Below are 18738 nucleotides of genomic sequence, written 5' to 3'. Positions count from 1 at the left end.
TGGTAAGCTTCCCACCCTTTCACTTTGGGCTGCTGTTTTCCTTTCCTTTTAAAACCATCCTAGATCCCCAAGTCAGTAAAGCTATTGTGCATATCTATAGCTAGGAAGACAGACAGTTTATGAAGATTTTGTATTGCAGTTCTAGGGTTGCCAGGCATCCAGTTTTCGACCTGAATGCCTGTTCAAAAAGGGACCCTGGCGGCTCCGGTCAGCACTGCTGACCGAGCCGCTAAAACTCCGGTCGGCAGTGCAGAGGGGCTAAGGCAGGCTCTCTGCTTGCCCTGGCTCTGTGCAGCTCCCGGAAGTGGCTGGCATGTCTGGCTCTTAGCACAGGGGCGGCCACAGGGACTCCATGAGCTACCCCTGCCCTCAGCTCCGGCTCTGCAGCTCCCACTGGCCAGGAACTGTGGGCAATGGGAGCTGTGGGGGTGGCGCCTGCGGGCGCAGGCAGTGCGCAGAGCACCCTGGCCCCTCTACCTAGGAGCCGGACATGCCGGCCGCTTCTGGAAGCCACCTGAAGTAAGCGCTGCTGGTCAGAGCCCACACCCTGAACCCCCTACCATACTCTAATTCCCTCCCAGAGCCCTCACCCCTCTTGCACCCCAACCCCTATCCCAACCCTGAGCCCCCCACACACTGTAAACCCCTCATCCCCAGCCCAGAGCCCCTTCCTGCACCTCAAACACCTCACCCCAAGCCCCACACCAGAACCCACATCTTAACCCCCTGCACCAGCCATAAGCCCCCTCTGCACCCAAACTCCCTCCCAGAGCTCGCACCCCCTCCTGCACTCCAACCCCCGTCTCAGCTCTGCGTCCCCTCCTGCACCCTAAACTCCTCATCCTGGCCCCACCCCAGAGCCCACACCCCCTGCTGGAGCCTCCCACACCTCAACCCCCTGCCCCAGTGCTGAGCCCCCTCCCACACTCCGAACCCCTCAGCCCCAGTCCAGAGCTGCCTCCTGCACCCCAACCCCTGCCCCAGCCCTGAGCCCTCTCCCACACTGTGAACCCCTCAGTCCCAGCCCAGAGCTTCCCCTGCCCATCAAATACCTCATCGCAAGCCACACCCCAGAACCTGCACCCCCAGCTAGAGCCCTCACCCCCCCTGCACCTTAACCCCCTGCCCCAGCTCTGAGCCCCCTCCTGCACCCTAAACTCCTCATCCCTGGTCCCACCCCAGAGCCCACACCTCCAGCCAGATGCCTCACCCCCTCCCACACCCCAAAGCCCTGCCCTAACCTGATGAAAATGAGGGAGGGTGGGGGAGAGTGACTGACGGAGTGAGGGGAGATGGAGTGAGCGGGAGGTGGGGACTCATGGCACGGGTGAGGTCTTCGGAGGAGTGGGGGGTCATGACTGTTCATTTTTGTGTGATTAGAAAGTTGGCAACCCTATTCTGTTCTATGCATATCATTAGTGGTGGTCTCAGAAGCAATGTAAGATGCATCATCATGCTTTGAGCATAATTTATGCAAATCTTCCATTGCAAGAGCCAAACCATTAGACCAGCCATGTGTGCCTGTGTTCATTTGTATCTTGCAGATATTTACTTGTTTGAATCAGGAATAACAACACTCCCACCTCCAGTATCAAGTCTATTTAGTAAAGTTACAAAGGTTTGCAAGCCAGCCTTAAACTGTTGATGTATACTTTCAGGAGACTAATTCTAAGAGAAAGCAATGATCCTGCATCTTTTAAAAGACTTGTAAATGATGGCATCATGTGTATTCCAACATCCATAGGTAATCCAAGCACAGTAGGTAAAAGTGTTTCAAATTTCATTGAACAAAGAGTAAACATCAGCTGAAAGATTGCAAGTGTTTTAGGAAAGCTTACATAGAATACCTAATGCCTTTGTTACTTTTTAACCAATGAGTCTGAATAGTGGATAAAATCATGTTTTGAAATAGGATATGGAGTAATACGCAACCTGATTCTGCATCTTGGAACATGTCTTATTTATGACAGTCAGAAGAGTTTGGGACTGCAACAAAAGGAGAAACAGAGAAAGTTTCTGCTTTTAGTGAGGATTAATTATCCTACTGTAATCAAGGCCTTTACCTTGAGTTAACTATATCAAACTATAGAATTATAATTGCAATCTGTCTACATCTATAATATCTGAGCTAGTCATTCACAGTTTGGGATATCATAGCCTGATCATCTGCATCTTTGCAGATTCTGACTGACTGGAGAGTCTGTGGAAGTTACCTGCCTGTTACCATATCTGTAAGTCAGCTAAGTTTTATTTTTATAGTAATTCCATGAGTCTGATACTTACTTTACAAGAAATATTGAATTAGATCACAGAATTGCTTTCAGGCTGTATGATGATGATTTCATGATATTCTCATGAGATGTTTATGCTGTTGGAACTGTTAAAATATTAATTTGTACACGATACTGAAGAAACAAAGTTTAGCAATAGACTTTGAAAGGATTTTTTTTACTTTTAGGCAAATGAAGACTATTTGTCAGAAATCCATGTTCTCAGCAATATTCTTTATCTGTTTTCAACATAATTTATCAAAAGAAAACTTAACTAAACAATTATATGACTCATGTTTTCCAGAATATTTCTCAATATCCATCTCCCTACATCCTGATGAAAACATATTAAAAATTAAAGAAAATGTTTTTTCTGAAGAAATATATGTATACACACACACACACACACACACACACACACACACACTGCATGGTGCCTCAGGAAAAACAAAATCTGCTGTTTTTAGTTATAATTGATGTGGAAAAGTCCCCCTTCCCTTTCATCTATCTTAGTTACTTATATCCCCCTCTCCCATAAACACAGTATTGGAGCACCTCACAGTCTTTAATCTATTTATCCTCAGAACACTCCTGGAGGTAGGAAAGCACTGTTATCCCCATTTTATGGGTTCTGAACTGAGGCCCAGAGAATCTAAGTGACTTGCCCAAAATCTCACAGAAAGTCTAAAGCAGAGCAAATCCGTAGCAGAGCAGGAACACAAGTTCTAGGCTCATGTCATAGCCTCTGGACTATCCTTTCTTCCCTTTACAGTAACAGATCTCAGTAGAAAGTATATTTTATTGTAGTTTCAGTGAAAAAATACTGTCAAAAGAACATCAGATTGTGTTTTACAGTTAATCCATATGTGGCTTTCATTCAGATGTACACATATAATTCTTATTGTGGTATGTCCAAATGAAACTATGTATCACGGCAGTAAGAAGCAGATGTTTCATGAACACATGTATGTTTGTCAAATTAAAATGTTTATTTAAGTGATGATTCAATAGAAATTTGCCCATGCAACGTGTACAGCAGTTTAAAGAAATACACACTTTTAAATATGTTTTGCAGCAGATTTATTGCATTACCGTTACTATTTCTTTAGAAGACTGAGCTGTCTATGAAATAATTTCTTGCTACGAGCTGCTATTCTTCAGTATGTTTGGCAGCACATCTTTATGCACGTGTATATATAGAGAGTGTGTATGTTCCTGCTTGTCACTAATTTCTCTTGAGTGCATAGATTTCTGGCATGTCTCCAGAAAGGAAACTTCTGTTTTATTTTGCAGCAAAGGAAAGTGGTTTTTTTTTTAATATGGAAAATTATTTTTCCCAGCTATTAATAGTCCTTTTTCCTGATGGAAACTATGCAAGACCTGGGCCTCGTAAAACTTGTAAGTCTTTGCCACCTGCTCTCTGCCCTGCTCAGTCAGGAAGGGGAGGGGGGAAGAAGGAGTGTTTGTATGTAGGTGAAAACATCACAGGAAGTTTGAGGGGTGGAACCATATTACACTGTATGGAGGTGTTTCCCAGCCAAAGGAGAGGTCCTGAAAGGATGCTCTAGCCAGTGTAAGTTAGAGCAGCCCTTAGGCTGCTCCAAATTATGCTGCAGATCAGTTCAGCTCCCATTCAGGCCAAGAATCAGGAAACCAGAAAGGTGGCTTAAAGTGATCTTTCGCTTGCCACCCTGGTTCTTGTGCCTAACAAAGCTCAGCTGGATCTAGGTATATGGCCTATAGTTAAGCAGTTACATATCTGCTTTAATCCTTAGAACCCTTAAGATGAACACAGTACATTGAAGGTGAATGATGTGAGTTGAGTTTCTTCTCTCCCTCCTTTGCCATCAGTCCCACATCCTCCCTACCCATACCTCAGGGGCTCTCAAATTTTTGCTGGCATGAGCCCATTTTAATGAAGTATTTCCTGCCAGAACCTCAGACAGCATGGATGACACCATTTTGAAGAGCAAAATGGCATCCTACACATAGTACGACAGTACACACAGCGTATGTACAATGTCACACCACATGGAGGATGCCATTTTGTAGAGCAAAATGCCATCCTCCTTGCATCATGACCTCACACACACACACCATACATGTGAGTTCATGCTATGCAGAACAAAATGGCATCCTTCATAGACTAGGGATCACCATGAACCCATCTGCTGATGGCACAACCCCATTTGGAGTCCTGACTCACATTTTGAGAAACACTCCCATAGGGCCTGATCCAAAGCCAGTGAAATCAATGGGAATCTTTCTGTTCACTTCAGGGAGCTTTGGATCAAATCCTTAGTCTCTTCCCTCTCCTTCTCCTGCTTTGGATAAGTACCCTCCCACCAGGCATAAAAACTAAACCTTTAAATCTTTTTCACAGCAGAAGAAGAATCTGATTTTTCACTGTCAGACAATTCACAAACAGTTGTGGTTTATAAGTAAACTTCCCAACAAAAATTCACATTCAGCTTAGAAGAAGCATGAAAGTTTGGACTGGAAAGTTGGACTGAGAATAACCACATCCAAAAGGAGAATTTGTTCAAAACTTATGAGCATGTAAATACAGTGGGTTGTAATGTAAGCCCACAAAGAACCCAGCCAATGCTTTAATACATCAGGCCTGGCAGTTTCTAAAGGACCTGAGGGAATCAGGCACCAGCTTCCATAAACTTTCAATGTGAGTTAGGAACCTAACTTCCTTAGGCCCCTTTGAAAATCCCAGTCAATGTGCAGGCACTGGAAGTCTCTTGCAGCTATACCTGCCTATGGCATCAATATACGCATTGTCACAGTACACGTCATGAGCCTGTCCGATCATACTTCTACTCTACTGTAGAACTCCTGCTGAGCTCATTGAGGAATTCCGTGAGCAGAGCATCTGGAGGGATTATGTTATGATGCCTACTTTAGTTGCACTTTCATGACACTTACATAGGCAATACTAACAGTCTAAATGCAAGAATCCTATTCTCTTTGAGCTTACACCAGCTTGACATCCAGTGTCTCCAGGAGCTACTCCTAATTTACACTAGTGCAAATAAGAGCATAATCAGGCCATACATTTTCTTCTTATATGAAGACACGTAGACCAGAGATAGCTGAAGGAAAAAAATATAGTGATCATTGTATAATGAAAATTGACTTATAAAAACAAATGTACCAAAATGTTGGCTTACAAACAGTAAAAGCATTTGAATAAAAAAGGAAGAGCTGCTTCCTCATCATATTTCCTGTCATACTCTTTTATCCTTTCTTCTTCTTCTTCTTTGTCCATCCTCCCCTTTATTCTCTGTCATGCCATTGGAAGACAAGGATATTCATACAAGATGAACCCTAGGGAGACAAGATGAGAATGCTGTTACTTAATGACACAGGGAGAAATCATCAAGCTATACAGGAATTATTTCTTGCTGAACACATAAAGCATGCCAGGGCTGTCAAATGAATGCTTCATTTTAATGAGAAACAGTGCCAGAATTATGACTTGTGCCTTTAAAAGTGTAATTGGTAATAATAGAGATGCTATACAAATGTAAGCCATTGACTATGGCAACACAATTCTTCTTTATTATTCCTCCTTCTCATCTAGTCCTTAATTTTAAATTTAAAATAAATATTAAATGACTATTTATAAAGGCATCCCATGCCTTAAGGTTCCTCGGTGTCTGACAATATCATAACTAATATATACAAATAGTACAAACTATGGAAATGAAAGTACCCAGTTGAGGAAAAGTTACCAATGAAAATGCTTAGCACTTATATACTGCTTACTCTCTTCAAGGCTCTTTGCAATCATTCATGAATTAATCCTCACAATCCTCCTTCTCCTGTAGGTGAAAGTAATTTATTGTCAGCTCAAACTTTCAAATGTAGATGGGTAAATTCATATTTAGGTTCTTAACTGAGTGGCCTGAAGCTTGGAGGTGTTGGAAACCCCATAGTTCACACTGGATTTCAGTGGGTGCAGTGTGTACTCAGCACTTCTGGAAATTAGGCCCTTCTGCTAAGAACCTACATGTAAATCTAAGTGCCTAATTTTAGGCACAAGGTTTTGAAACGTTCAGCCACATTGGCCAGACAAGAAATCTGGGACATAGAAATTAATGACAGGTTTCAGAGTAGCAGCCTTGTTAGTCTGTATCCGGAAAAAGAAAAGGAGTACTTGTGGCACCTTAGAGACTAACAAATTTATTAGAGCATAAGCTTTCGTGAGCTACAGCTCACTTCATCAGATGCATACCAATGAAGTGAGCTGTAGCTCACGAAAGCTTATGCTCTAATAAATTTGTTAGTCTTTAAGGTGCCACAAGTACTCCTTTTCTTTTTTTAGAGATTAATGACAAATCCTGCATCTTGGAAGGGGGTTGGACTAGATGACCTTTGTGGTCCCTTCTTACCCTATGGTGCTACGAATCTAATATTATGAAACACAGATAACTAAAATTAGGCACCTCGGGAGGAGAGTTTGGAAGCTAGGCACTCAGCTCCCGTTGGCTTTCAGTGGGCACCGGACATCTAACTGTCTTTGTGACTTTGAAAATCTCCCCCTAAATCTATATCTAGGTGCCTAAATAAGTGGTCTGATTTTCAATGTTGCTGAACACCCACAAATTCCATTGACTTCAGTAGTTGCTCAGCACCTTTTCAAATGAGGCCACTCATTCAGTTGCCTAAATATGTGTTTAGGTGTCGCACTTTTAGCACAAGTGCCAACATTTTTGCCTAAATGACTTGCCCAAAGATATTTATTTATTTTATTTTAATGTAAATATTAGTAAAAAGATACCTATCCAAGGCTCTTGGTGTCCAAATAGAGTAGCAATTAAATAGCAGCATAACCATATTCTGAATCAATCTTAGCACCAGGCTGAAAACACAAGAGTTCCTGGCTCCCTGTCATATTTGACCTTGCTTCTCTCAAATATATGAATAATACACAAATTACTGTTATATCATGTCATATTTGAAGGAGGATCACTTCTGAAGGCCCTGACTCCTTTCCTCTCAAAAATATAACACGAGTCTGTCATCGGTTCCAATTTGCTGAGGACAAGCACCCTAACGAGAGGTGAGACACCACACAATAACTTATACAGATTGAGTCAATATTGTTTAAGGTTAAGGCTTTATGTACTAAATATAGATCTTGAACTACGTTTGAATTACAGGCAGCCCCTATAGCAGGGATCGGCAACCTTTGGCCCACAGCCCGCCAGGGAAAGCTACTGGCGGGCCAGAACGGTTTGTTTACCTGCAGCGTCTGCACGTTCGGCCGATCGCAGCTGCCAGTGGCCGCGGTTCACCGTTCCAGGCCAATAGGGACTGCGGGAAGCGGTGTGGGCCAAAGGATGTGCTGGCTGCCCTTCCTGCAGCCCCCATTGGCCTGGCCTGGCAGGCTGCAGGCCAAAGGTTGCCAATCCCTTCCCTATAGCTTGCAGAGTATGATCCTCTTTGATTTTCATGCATGAAACCCTTGTATATTCATGGTGTACCATTTTCTATTAGCTGGAGTCTATGAGTTATTATTTTCCAGGATGGTCCCAAAATATTAGTAATCTGTCTTCAAGGCTGTGAATGCATGAATCATTGTTGTAAGGTCCACAATTGGAAGAAAAAAACCCAACAGCCTCCAGATAGGTCAGTGATTAAAAAATAAAAAGCCAGTTCTAATCTATGCTAAGTGTGGGCTTCCAGTTTCAGATGATAGTCAAATATGGGTCCCCGTGTGTGCAAGACAAAACTCATCTATCCTAAGTCACCGCAGAGACACTTGAGATATTTCCCTCACCCTGAAAGCAATTCATCTGCCTTCTTGCTGGAGGACCAATAGAGGTAAAGGGGGTTTCAGCTATCTCTGAGGAGTCATTCTGCATTTTCATTGAGCTATTCTGTCTATGGTTAGAGGAGTATTATGGCAACTTGTTATCCACAAATACTGGCAGTCTGGCACTTACATGTCCCACATCCTCACAAGTTTACAAATTATCTAAGACTAACGAAGTGGCAAGGGAGAAGCCAGTGGAAAACTTGTTTTGATTCAGAATGACCACATCATAGTTTAGAGCATTTTGACATTCCTATTCTGTGGCTATGAGAGGCAAATCAATCATTCTTTTCCTTTGCCATAGCATCAGCAAAATCCCATCCCACCAACTGTTCAGAGTGGTGGACAGCCTGCTGATCCTGACCGGCCTGAACTCTGCTGCGCAGCGAGGTGTTCTCATGGCGAGGAATTTCTATGTCTATTTTTGATGCAACGAAGATTGGATCTAGGCTGACTTAGCGAGCAATTGAGAGGGTAGTATCAGGCAAGAAGTTAGAAATATACCAAATTCTCCGGCTAAGTTTCATTCAATTTTGCTAAATGAGGTCTTAGACATGTTGGTGGAATTGTATCCTGTTACCTGAATACCCTTGCCCCAGTAAATGGTAAAGACCATGATGAGAAGGATTGTTAACTTTATGAAGAGAGGGTGCCAGCTGCCCTTAAAGAGGAAGTATAGCTGCACAGGCTCTAGAAAAAAAACCTCTTGCTTAATATCTTTGACATTGACTGCTCAGTCTCTATCCTTCTATTTTTAGGGAAGGTTACTAAAGGTATGTCTACACTACGAAATTAGGTCAAATTTATAGAAGTCGATTTTTTAGAAAGCGATTTTATACAGTTGATTGTGTGTGCCCCCACTAAGCGCATTAAGTCTGCAGAATGTGTCCACAGTACTGAGGCTAGCGTCGACTTTCGGAGGTGGGGTTGGGGGAGGAGGGAAGCACCAGGTGGGGTAGGGAAGGACAAGGCCACACTGCACTTCAAAATTTGTTGAATGCCAGCCTTTTGTTGCTTGGGCAGTCCTCTGGGGTGGAGGGGTTGGGTGCCCAGAGGGCCCCCATCCCGCTTTCTTGGGCATCTGGGTGAGGAGGCTATGGAACTTGGGGAGGAGGGCGGTTGATTACACAGGGGCTACAGTGGCAGTCTGTGCCTTTTCTGCACCTCAACCATACGCCGGAGCATATCAGTTTGATCCTCCAGTAGCCTCAGCATTGCATCCTGCATCCTTTCATCACGCTACTGCCACCTCTCCTGTTGCTCCAGCCATCTATCCTCTCACGCGTCCCTCCTGTCTTCGCGTTCATTTTGTGCTTTCCTGGACTCAGCCATTGTCTGCCTCCACGCATTCTTCTGGCTCTTTCAGTTTGGGTGAACTGCATGAGCTCAGAGAACATTTCATCACAAGTGAGTTTTTTTCGCCTTCTTATCTTCGCTAGCCCCTGGGTTGGAGATGCTAGTCGCAGCGTTGAAACATTTGCAGCTGCGGGAGGAAAAAAAGGGAGATTAAAATTGAAAAAGACACACTGGCCATTTAAAAGGAGGGGCTGAGGTTTTCGGGTTAACATGCAGCGCAAACCCAACTAAACCCCTCCCCCCCACCCCCACCCCCCCAATTCTCTGGGATGATTGCTTCACACCTCCCCCCACCGTGTGGCTAACAGCGGGGATGAATTCTTTACAGCCCCAGGCAAATAGCCCAGCAGGAACGGCCACCTCTGATGTCCCCTTAATAAAATTCTCCTATTTCAACCAGGTGACCATGAATGATATTACTCTGCTGAGGATAACACAGAGAGATAAAGAACAGAGGTTGCTTGAATGCCAGCAAACACTGGGACCACACGCTGCCATGCTTTCTTATGCAATGATTCCAGACTACATGCTACTGGCCTGGCAGGGTAAAGTGTCCTACCATGGAGGATGCAATAAGACTGCCCTCCCCAGAAACCTTTTGCACGGGCTTTGGGAGTACCTCCAGGAGAGCTTCGCTGAGATGTGCCTGGAGGATTTCCGCTCCATCCCCAGACACGTTAACAGACTTTTCCAGTAGCTGTACTGGCCACGAATGCATCCCAAGTCTTCAGGGCAAATTAATCATTAAACACACTTGCTTTTAAACTGTATTATATTTACAAAGGTACACTCACCAGAGGTGACTTCTCCACCTTGAAGGTCCGGGAGCCCGGGTTGGGAGCGTATTGGCTCCAGGGTGATAAACAGTTCCTGGCTGTCAGAGAGAACAGTTTCTCCTCTTGCCTGGTGTGCGCTATCATCAACCTCCCCCTCCTTATCAACTTCCTCTTCCCCAAAATCCTCATCCCTGTTGTGTGAGATTCCCTTGCAGGAGTCCACATACATGTGTGAGGTAGTTGTAGGAGCACCCCCTAGAATTGCAAGCAGCTCATCATAGAAGTGGCATGTCTGGGGCTCTGACCCCAAGCGGGTGTTTGCCTCTTTGGTTTTTTGGAGCTTAAGGAGCTTGCCTGAGCTCCTTAAGTTTCACGTGGCATTGCTGCAGGTACCTGTTATAGCCTCTGTCCTTCATGCCCTTGGAGATTTTTTCAAATATTTTGGCATTTCGTCTTTTGGAATGGAGTTCTGATAGCATGGATTCATCTCCCCATACAGTGATCAGATCCAGTACCTCCTCTTCGGTCCATGCAGGAGCTCTTTTGCGATTCTGGAACTCCATGGTCACCTGTGCTGATGAGATCTGCACTCACCTGCAGCTTGCCACTGAGGCCAAACAGGAAATGAAATTCAAAAGTTTGCAGGGCTTTCCCTGTGTATCTGGCCAGTGCATCCGAGTTGAGAGTGCTGTCCAGAGCGGTCACAATGGAGCACTCCGGGATAGCTCCTGGAGGCCAATAGCGTCGAATTGCATCCACACTACCCCAAATTCGACCCAGCAATGTTGATTTCAGTGCTAATCCCCTCATCGGGGAGGAGTACAGAAATTGATTTTAAGAGCCCATTAAGTCAACAAAAATGGCTTTGTTGTGTGGACGGGTGCAGGGTTAAATCGATCTAATGCTGCTGAATACAACCTAAACTTGTAGTGTGGACCAGGGCTAAGAAGATGGTATCGGCACAGCTCTAGCTGATCTTTATTTCATTATCAATTACCTACCAGTTTAGTTGTAGGCATGGGATAGTACTGAGGTGCTGTTGCTATCTGTAGCTGGCAATCATCTCTGAGAAATGTATGCATTTATTCTTATTAATAGGCATCTCTATGGCACTTATTACTATTTTACGAGGAGGAAGCACAGACATAGAGAAGAGCACTGACATGCCCAAGCTAACATAGGAAGTTTGTGACACAGTTGGGAATATCACTGAGATCTGTCAGCTCTGAGCCTTGTCCTCTCCCCTCACCAAAAGATCAATCTTCTTTTTCCCCCGAAGTATCCATGTTGGTTTTATTAAATCTATCATCTGCATTTGATAGTACTGAACACTGGTTTTCCATATAGGGTCCCATCTTATCACCTTTCCTGTTCAATGTGTGTGTACAGCCACAAGGGACAATGTGAGATGTTTGGTCCTGCAGTATTAGCTATATAGCAGACACTCAGAACCATATGTGTATTTACTCAAACCTAGAAACTGTGGTCACTCTGCTTTCCTTGTGCCTGACAGAGGTGTGTAAACTGGTAGAAACAAACTGGCTTAGGTTCAAAGCAGATAAGATGGAAGTGGCACTGAGCATGGTTTGTTGAAGATGCCTTCTACTGGGGGTATATAGCTGAGCTTTGCTAATCACTTGTGGTCTTGGGATCATTTTTGAGACATTGTTGCTCTTAGAGTCTCCGGTAATAGCTTTGGGATGCAGTGCATTCTCCCGTTACAATGGGCCAGGAGGCTGCAACCATGCCTGTCTGGTGCAGACCTTCCCACAGCAATCAGCACATTTGTAACCTCCAGGCAGGAATACTGAAGCTTGCTCTACTTGGGGGCTAAAGGACTCAGGAGTTAGAGCAGAATGCAATGGCTTGTATGTGTGAGCCACTATGAGTACATAACACCCATGCTCAGCATTCTGTCGACTTCCTATTTGCTTTCAGTCATAGTTTAAGGGGTGGTTATAATCTAGAAAGTCATAACTGCTACCTCAGGGATGCCTCTCTGTCCCATTTACCCAGGCTGCTATTTCCTGGGATTAAACACTCCAGGGTGGCAATAGGGTGTTCTTAGACCTGCTGCCTCCAGTTGTCTGCCAGAACTCAAGTTTGTTGAGTTTGTTCAGGACAGTGAGACCAGTTTGCCTAGTTTAGCTCTTGAGTGATAGTAAGGAATCATAAGGAATGGGGGGAATTGGTTAGTAAGCCTGGGTTCTGATACATTTTCTTATTAGCCGCTGTGCTTCAAAAATGTAAAGCCAAGAGGTGCCCCACTGGTGATAAACGTGTATGCAGGGGGTCAATCGTGCACTCCCATACTAAAACCTACAGGAAAGGAAAACTGTGAGATTCCCCATATACAGTTTCCTAAAGATTATTCTTTGTGGAAGAAGCAGTAGGTCTAGACCCAAACCCTGGGGAATCCACATCAGGTCAGGACCATCCATTCAGAGACCTTGTGCTTCTGCATTAGCTCCAGGAGCTTCAGCTTTCCTCCAGTTCCTCATAGTGCCATTATCACAATTCCTTCTTCTGCCTCTGCCTCCTTCTGGCGCCCGCCTAGCCCCCAGGCACACACACATACACACGTAATGAAGTGGGAGTTCTGCTACTGTGAGGTTCCTATGGGATTCTGGGTGGTAATGAATGTCCTCCTTGCCATACCTCCCTACTCCTCTCCTTCCCCAGAGGAGCAGCCTCAGGCCTATAGAGATGGTTCCACAGGGTCTGAGGCAGTGGGGATCGTGCACCGATCCCCACCTGTCATCACACAAGTGAGGTGAGACACAAGCACAGAGGTTCCCCTCCATGTGCATACCTAGGGAAAAGATTTGCCATTTAAGCTATTCTACCTCCATTTTGCAGTCTAATACAGGCAGAGTGATAGAGCAGACACAGAATCACTGGTGTGATCATGAGAGATGGAGACAGAGAACTGCCTTGTAAAATGATTGTGTTCCAGGCATCCTGCAATCACATGATAACTTTCTTCTCTCACTAAGGAAAAAATAATTTGGAATAGCACATCATAATCTCTTCAGAAAAAAATTAAACCTATGAAAATAACTAGTTAACATTGCACTTTATACATCACAATGTTTGAATACATCTTCAAACAATATTTCTTACATAAATGGTGGAATTGCTGAATAAAGGTCTGTTACTGATTTTTAGACTATGCTACCAAAAATACAATTAATAATGATAGTAGTAATCTAGATTAGTAATGGCCACTTAAATATAACAAAATGTACTCTGGTTGATGAACATCATGATTTCCTACTGCACCAAGGGGTAGCAAATTGAGACAATTTATAAACTGAACACAAAGTAAAGCCCTAAAAAGAGATTATGTAAACTAGAACAATCTAAACCAGTGCAAACTTCTTGAGCCCAGAAAACCATTATCATTTTTCCCCAACATTCACTGACTGCCATAGTTGTATTCATTTTAATATCAAAATATTCACACCTATCATCTCACCCCTGGAGTCTTCCTGGACTGCTGCAGAAGCAGAAACTGAGATTTTTGTTTGTTTTTTTTTGTTTTTTTGAGGCTAGAGTGGAAGATGCAAATTGCTTTGGCTAATAGAAAACCTACAAAACACTGAGTGTCAAATCACTGGCCATGATAAGGGGCAAGGTCAGAATGCACCTTGATTCCGAAATTCTCAATATCCACAACAGCACCTTGAAGGCCATTGTAGGTGGTGATAAACTAGAGAAGTCTTGAGGCAGCTCTAGTTTATGCTGAAGGTCGAACTGTCGCCCGGCAGCCCTAAGGATATAGCCACTTTTTTCCTGCTGCAACTTAGTCCTGCATTGATCACAGCTCAGCCAGACCCAAGATTAAGATGCTGCATGACTTTTTCAGGGGAGAAGGATGAATCTTTAGTGAAGGCATCTTAATATATTCTCCCCCAGGACCTATCTTAAAGTCCCCCTACGATCTGGTGTAATTCCAGTGCATTACAAAGGCAAAGTCAGCCTGGCAGGGATGGTAACCATAGCAGGAGATAAACTTGATCAGAAGCAGGAAAAGCACACACACAGATCCTAACTCTGTGTGTGTGTGTGTGTGTGCGCACATGCGTGCATGCGCACAAGGCATGTATACTGACCATTTGTTGGCTAGCCCCTCTAAACATAATCATTTGGGAAAACCCTTTTAATGACTTATTGTAAATTATTTCCATTAAGAAAGCTGATACAGCACTGCCATCCTCAACATATAAAAAATCATGAGATAGAGCTTCCAAAAAATCAAGAGATTAATATAAAATACACAAGGGTTTTTGGTTTTGTTTGTTTGTTTTAAAATCACATTTTGGGCCTAGTGTGTGATTTCTGCATTTTGAACTCTTAAATCTAAAGATCTGGACACCCATTCGTGTGCACATGTTTCAGTATGCAAACTGAACCTGAAATAAACACAACAATATGGGGGGGACTTCCCCACCCATCATGCTTCACTTCCTCGGGTGGTACTGGGATCATCACATTGCCCCAAGTCTTATTACACCATAATGAAGCTGGAGAAGGGTAAGAGCATGCAGCTGTCTGAAAGTAAGACAGCAGCTTCTAGTGGCCAGCAGTAGGGACTGCAGGCAGTTCAGCTTCTAATTCCTGAGTTACCTCCTCACCTGCGGTTTCTCACGTGGTTATGAGAAAAATTTCAGCACCTTCAGTAATCTCATGAGTTTGCAGCTCTGTTGTAGAAGTTAACTATACATTCAGTCAGACTGTGTATCAGAGGGAAAAAGATGCTCCTTACCACTGAGATATGCAGGCTAGCCTTGCACTCTGCCACTAGGATCGGTTGTGCAAAGCCTGCCTGACCAAAAAAATTATGGAGAAGAGTCATGAAAAAGAAAAAAAAGTATGACTGTGGTATGCAACCTGATGGGAGATTAAGAGGGAGAATTTGAGAAGTGATTCATGTTACAGGACATCTAGGCCCTGATATTTCTGATTCTTTGCTCCTGCACCAAGCACATCAATGGCAATGGGAGTCATATTTGTGCTCCTGATAGCAGCTGGTTCAGGAGTGTGACTGGTTCTCAGCATACATTAGGTAGCCTCAGCGTTTCTCGTAATTTATGTTCTGGTTGCAACCGCCCCTTATGGGCCATTTCCCAGCTCGGAATAGCTGGCAGCATTATTTTGTGTAGGTGGGGGGAGACTGGCTCTGAAGACATGCATTAAAATGCTGGCTTAGTCCACAAGCATGCAATTTTGCATGACTGGTACTTTCTGCTTAAGAAAAGCTCATAGTGGGTTAGCTGACATGTCTTGGTAGAGCTATTGTGGTAAACTTGTACAATGCCTGCTGACGGAATGGGCCAGTTTCACCACGGTACGTATTAGAGGGAATGTTATTAGTACATTGGGAGTCATCAATTGGCAGGGCAGGTGGCATGACATTGCTGTCTGTCTTTCCCTATTGGTTTCGCCAGAGAAAAGCATTTTTAAAAATTCAGCCAGGAAACATAGGACCCACTCCAACAGAGGCTATCCAAGAGATCACTGAACCAATGCATCAAACATTGTTAAAGAAAGCAAAAATCAAACTTTAAAGTCAACTCACTCTAGAATCCATGATAACACTAAGATTCATCTTTGTCAGAGGTAAGGGTCCATGGACAGTTGGACCCCTGTTTGTTGACATTCTGCCCTTGTTCTTGTCCCCAGCATTCTGCAGCAGTGCTGACGTGAAAGTTCTGTTATAGGGGGAAAATAGCCACACAATTGCTCAATTTGTGCTTGTTAGCATATGACAAGACATAGGCTCAAATCACATTTGGATCTGGATTCGAAGCACCTTTGTGTTCATGAGTAATTTGTTTAAATCCAGGGGCTAGTGTATTTTAGGGATAGAGACTGTTTGCAAAGTTCAGATTTTGATCTGGGTTCTGACTGTGAGCACCCCCCTAAATGTGGTGGTGTTTGGATCTGGGGTTTGAGGTCAGACTCATGTCTAGCTCTGATATAATCAAACAAGAAATAAAATGTGTTTTTGCTATTAGTAAGCTATATTCAGTAAGAATATACTAAGTATGTCATAAGTAGTTGTGATTCATAACATTCTCATTATTTGAAATTTATTAAAAAAAAATCCTAGTCTCTTGAAAGGCGAAGTTTGAGAATAAGTTCCTTTATTTAGAGAATCCAGTGTTATAATAGTGATTGCTATGAAAAGTACATGAGCTTAAACCTGCAAAAGACCTCTGGTATTTTATGCCCTGTTATCTATTTCAGGTCTTCATTTGCCTAATTATTACTCTGAGGCTGGCAGAGATTTTCCCTGCAGCGCTCAGCTCTGCTGACTGCAGAGACCCTACCTGGCACACTAAGTTAGTGCGTCAGCATTCTAGGTAGAAATGAATGAAAAATCAATCAGGGCAACTGCAGTGGTAGCGTATACAACTCTAACCTACTTTGTGCATGGTTCCCAACATTTCACTGTATACTTAGGCACTCTTTAAAATGGTAAGTGGATCTGAAATAAAATATACCTTTTCTGATCTGTCTGACAAATATTCTGTCATCTTTTCTGTTTGGATCAAGTAAACTTAACACCCAGTTTGCTAAGCTAACTTGCAGCCTGGAGTAAAATGCCAAAAGCCATGAAAATACCATTTACTTGCTGAGGATTCATTTGTATTTATTTGTATTATACAGTGTATGGTTATAGATTAGATCATTGTTACTTGCATTAATAGACCAATATGGAGTAATTTGGGAAAACCAGAAGTACACTAAAACATTTTTAGAAGCACAGTTATTGCTTATCTTTGGTCTTCCAAGTAGTTTATTTTGTGTATGTTTGTGTACTTGTATATATTCATATTTGCACTTCTGCACAGATAGAGTTAAATATTCTTTGATTTCTCGTTTCATTTAACGGGATATAGGTAACTCTAATGAGAAAAGCTTCAGTCTTCATGTCTAAAATACTGGCTACTGTAACTTTTTCAGCAGAGAGGGTTAAATATTTTATAGACCCAGTATCCCATGATCAGGCTGTAACAAGTTGTGCAGTGCAACCCTAAAGATTTCCAAAATTCACAAGCCTTTTTGTGTGTGATGCTCTCACAGTGAAGAAGAGTCTTTTGGCTATAAAAAATGAAGAGTCTGCTTTTCCTGGTGCTGATTTCTATCTGCTGGGCTGAACATACTGGCAACTACGCTCTGGAGCGCGACAGAATTATTCACATCCAAGGTAAGGAAATACAGATGAATGCAACAGAAATTACCAATACATTCATATTCCTCAGAGAGATGATGTTGGGCTTATTGTTCCTTAATTTTCAGTACTGCTGCACTGACAATTTTTTTTTACACTGTTACTATTGACCCCTTTTTCTTCTGTTCTATTGAATTATTATACTCTGAAAGAAATTTGGAAAATGAAAGTTGCGTTGCTTACTTTTAACAACAGTTAGTCAATAATTGCAATAATTTGTGAGTAAAAGTCAGCATATTTAAAAAAAAAATAGAATGCAGTCTAAAGTAATCAGCAACTGCAGCAGATTTAAATACCTTTACTTTATTGTGGCATAAATATGATTTAAAGCTGGCTCATACCAAATCTTCACATCACAGATTATGATAATGGCTGATTATTACTGAGAAAGGCAGGCAGTGAAATGAAATCAGAATCAGGCAACACAAACATCAGAAAAAGTAGCTTACCCCAAAATAAATATGTCCTTCCACATAGCTCTAATTAATGTGTAGAGTTATACTGCCCCTGTGCATAATCTTGTTGGGTTCATTCGAATCCTAAAGCTTAGAGCTGTATCAGGATTTGAGGCTGCAGCATAATGCAGCTGTTTTTTCAGTCCCAGCTTCATTTGTTGAGGGTCATCCTGTATGAGGAAAGCCAGGGCATTTATGCCATAAGGACAGGCAGAGATTTGCCTTCCCTCATGTATATGTTTACTAGCACTGGCTGAGATAATAGCTCTAACATATAAATTTTGCAGAATTAAGAAAGGTGGTGTTTTACTGCTCTGTGTATATGTGAGGGAGAGAGAGAGAGAAAAAAAAGTTTGGTGCCTTTTTCTTTCTACTCATCAAATTATGTTATTTGAGCTTCCTTATAAAAGTGAAATATCAAGGTAGGGCTTGATACCGAGAGGTGCAGAGCACTTACAAATCCCTGGAAAGTCATTGGGAGTTGCAAGTGCTCTGCACTTGTTAGGACCAGGCCCTTATATCTTCAAGGTCAAATAAGAATCACTGAGAGCTGGTTTCACTATAAAGAAATTCATGCTATGAAGGTCAAAGAAATATGCAAATCAAACTGAAGACATAATGGTACTGTGAGACAGTGAGCATTCATTCCCAAAAGTGAATTTTATATTTGACATTGGTGTCTAATTAATGTATAAGTCTTCCTTTCTCATCATAATACTTCATTGCTTCATAGCACTGTACTTCTTTATTTTTTGGAAGATCACCCTTACTCCTGAAGCAAACATTTAAACAAAGCCAAAGGCAGCTGTGC

General features: G+C 42.8%; 1 protein-coding gene and 1 long non-coding RNA gene across 4 annotated transcripts in view; one reads left to right on the top strand and one right to left on the bottom strand.

Annotated features, from left to right (window-relative positions):
• The window catches only part of HAPLN1 (hyaluronan and proteoglycan link protein 1), an 88983-nt gene that overhangs the window by 31274 nt on the left and 38971 nt on the right, over positions 1 to 18738 (top strand). Inside the window, exons 2-3 of one of the 3 annotated variants that reach the window (XM_043547433.1) lie at positions 2181 to 2231; positions 17325 to 17448. In XM_043547433.1, coding sequence (XP_043403368.1) covers positions 17352 to 17448 — 97 coding nt within the window. In that variant the 5' untranslated portion in view covers positions 2181 to 2231; positions 17325 to 17351. Of the gene's footprint in view, positions 1 to 2180; positions 2232 to 16590; positions 16716 to 17324; positions 17449 to 18738 lie in introns of those variants that run through there. The other 2 variants (XM_027828733.3, XM_043547432.1) reach the window with 2 other exon arrangements.
• On the bottom strand, positions 3244 to 18087 carry LOC119566735. Its single transcript, XR_005225997.2, has 3 exons — positions 17922 to 18087; positions 15814 to 15946; positions 3244 to 5606 (listed from the first exon to the last, which is right to left on the bottom strand). It is a non-coding gene; the product is annotated as an uncharacterized LOC119566735 (long non-coding RNA).

Source organism: Chelonia mydas, chromosome 5, assembly GCF_015237465.2.
Source record: "Chelonia mydas isolate rCheMyd1 chromosome 5, rCheMyd1.pri.v2, whole genome shotgun sequence".
Classification (NCBI taxonomy): Eukaryota; Metazoa; Chordata; order Testudines; family Cheloniidae; genus Chelonia; species Chelonia mydas.
The sequence above is the reverse complement of the archived record's forward strand: the minus strand, read 5'-3'. Positions and strand labels throughout refer to the sequence as shown.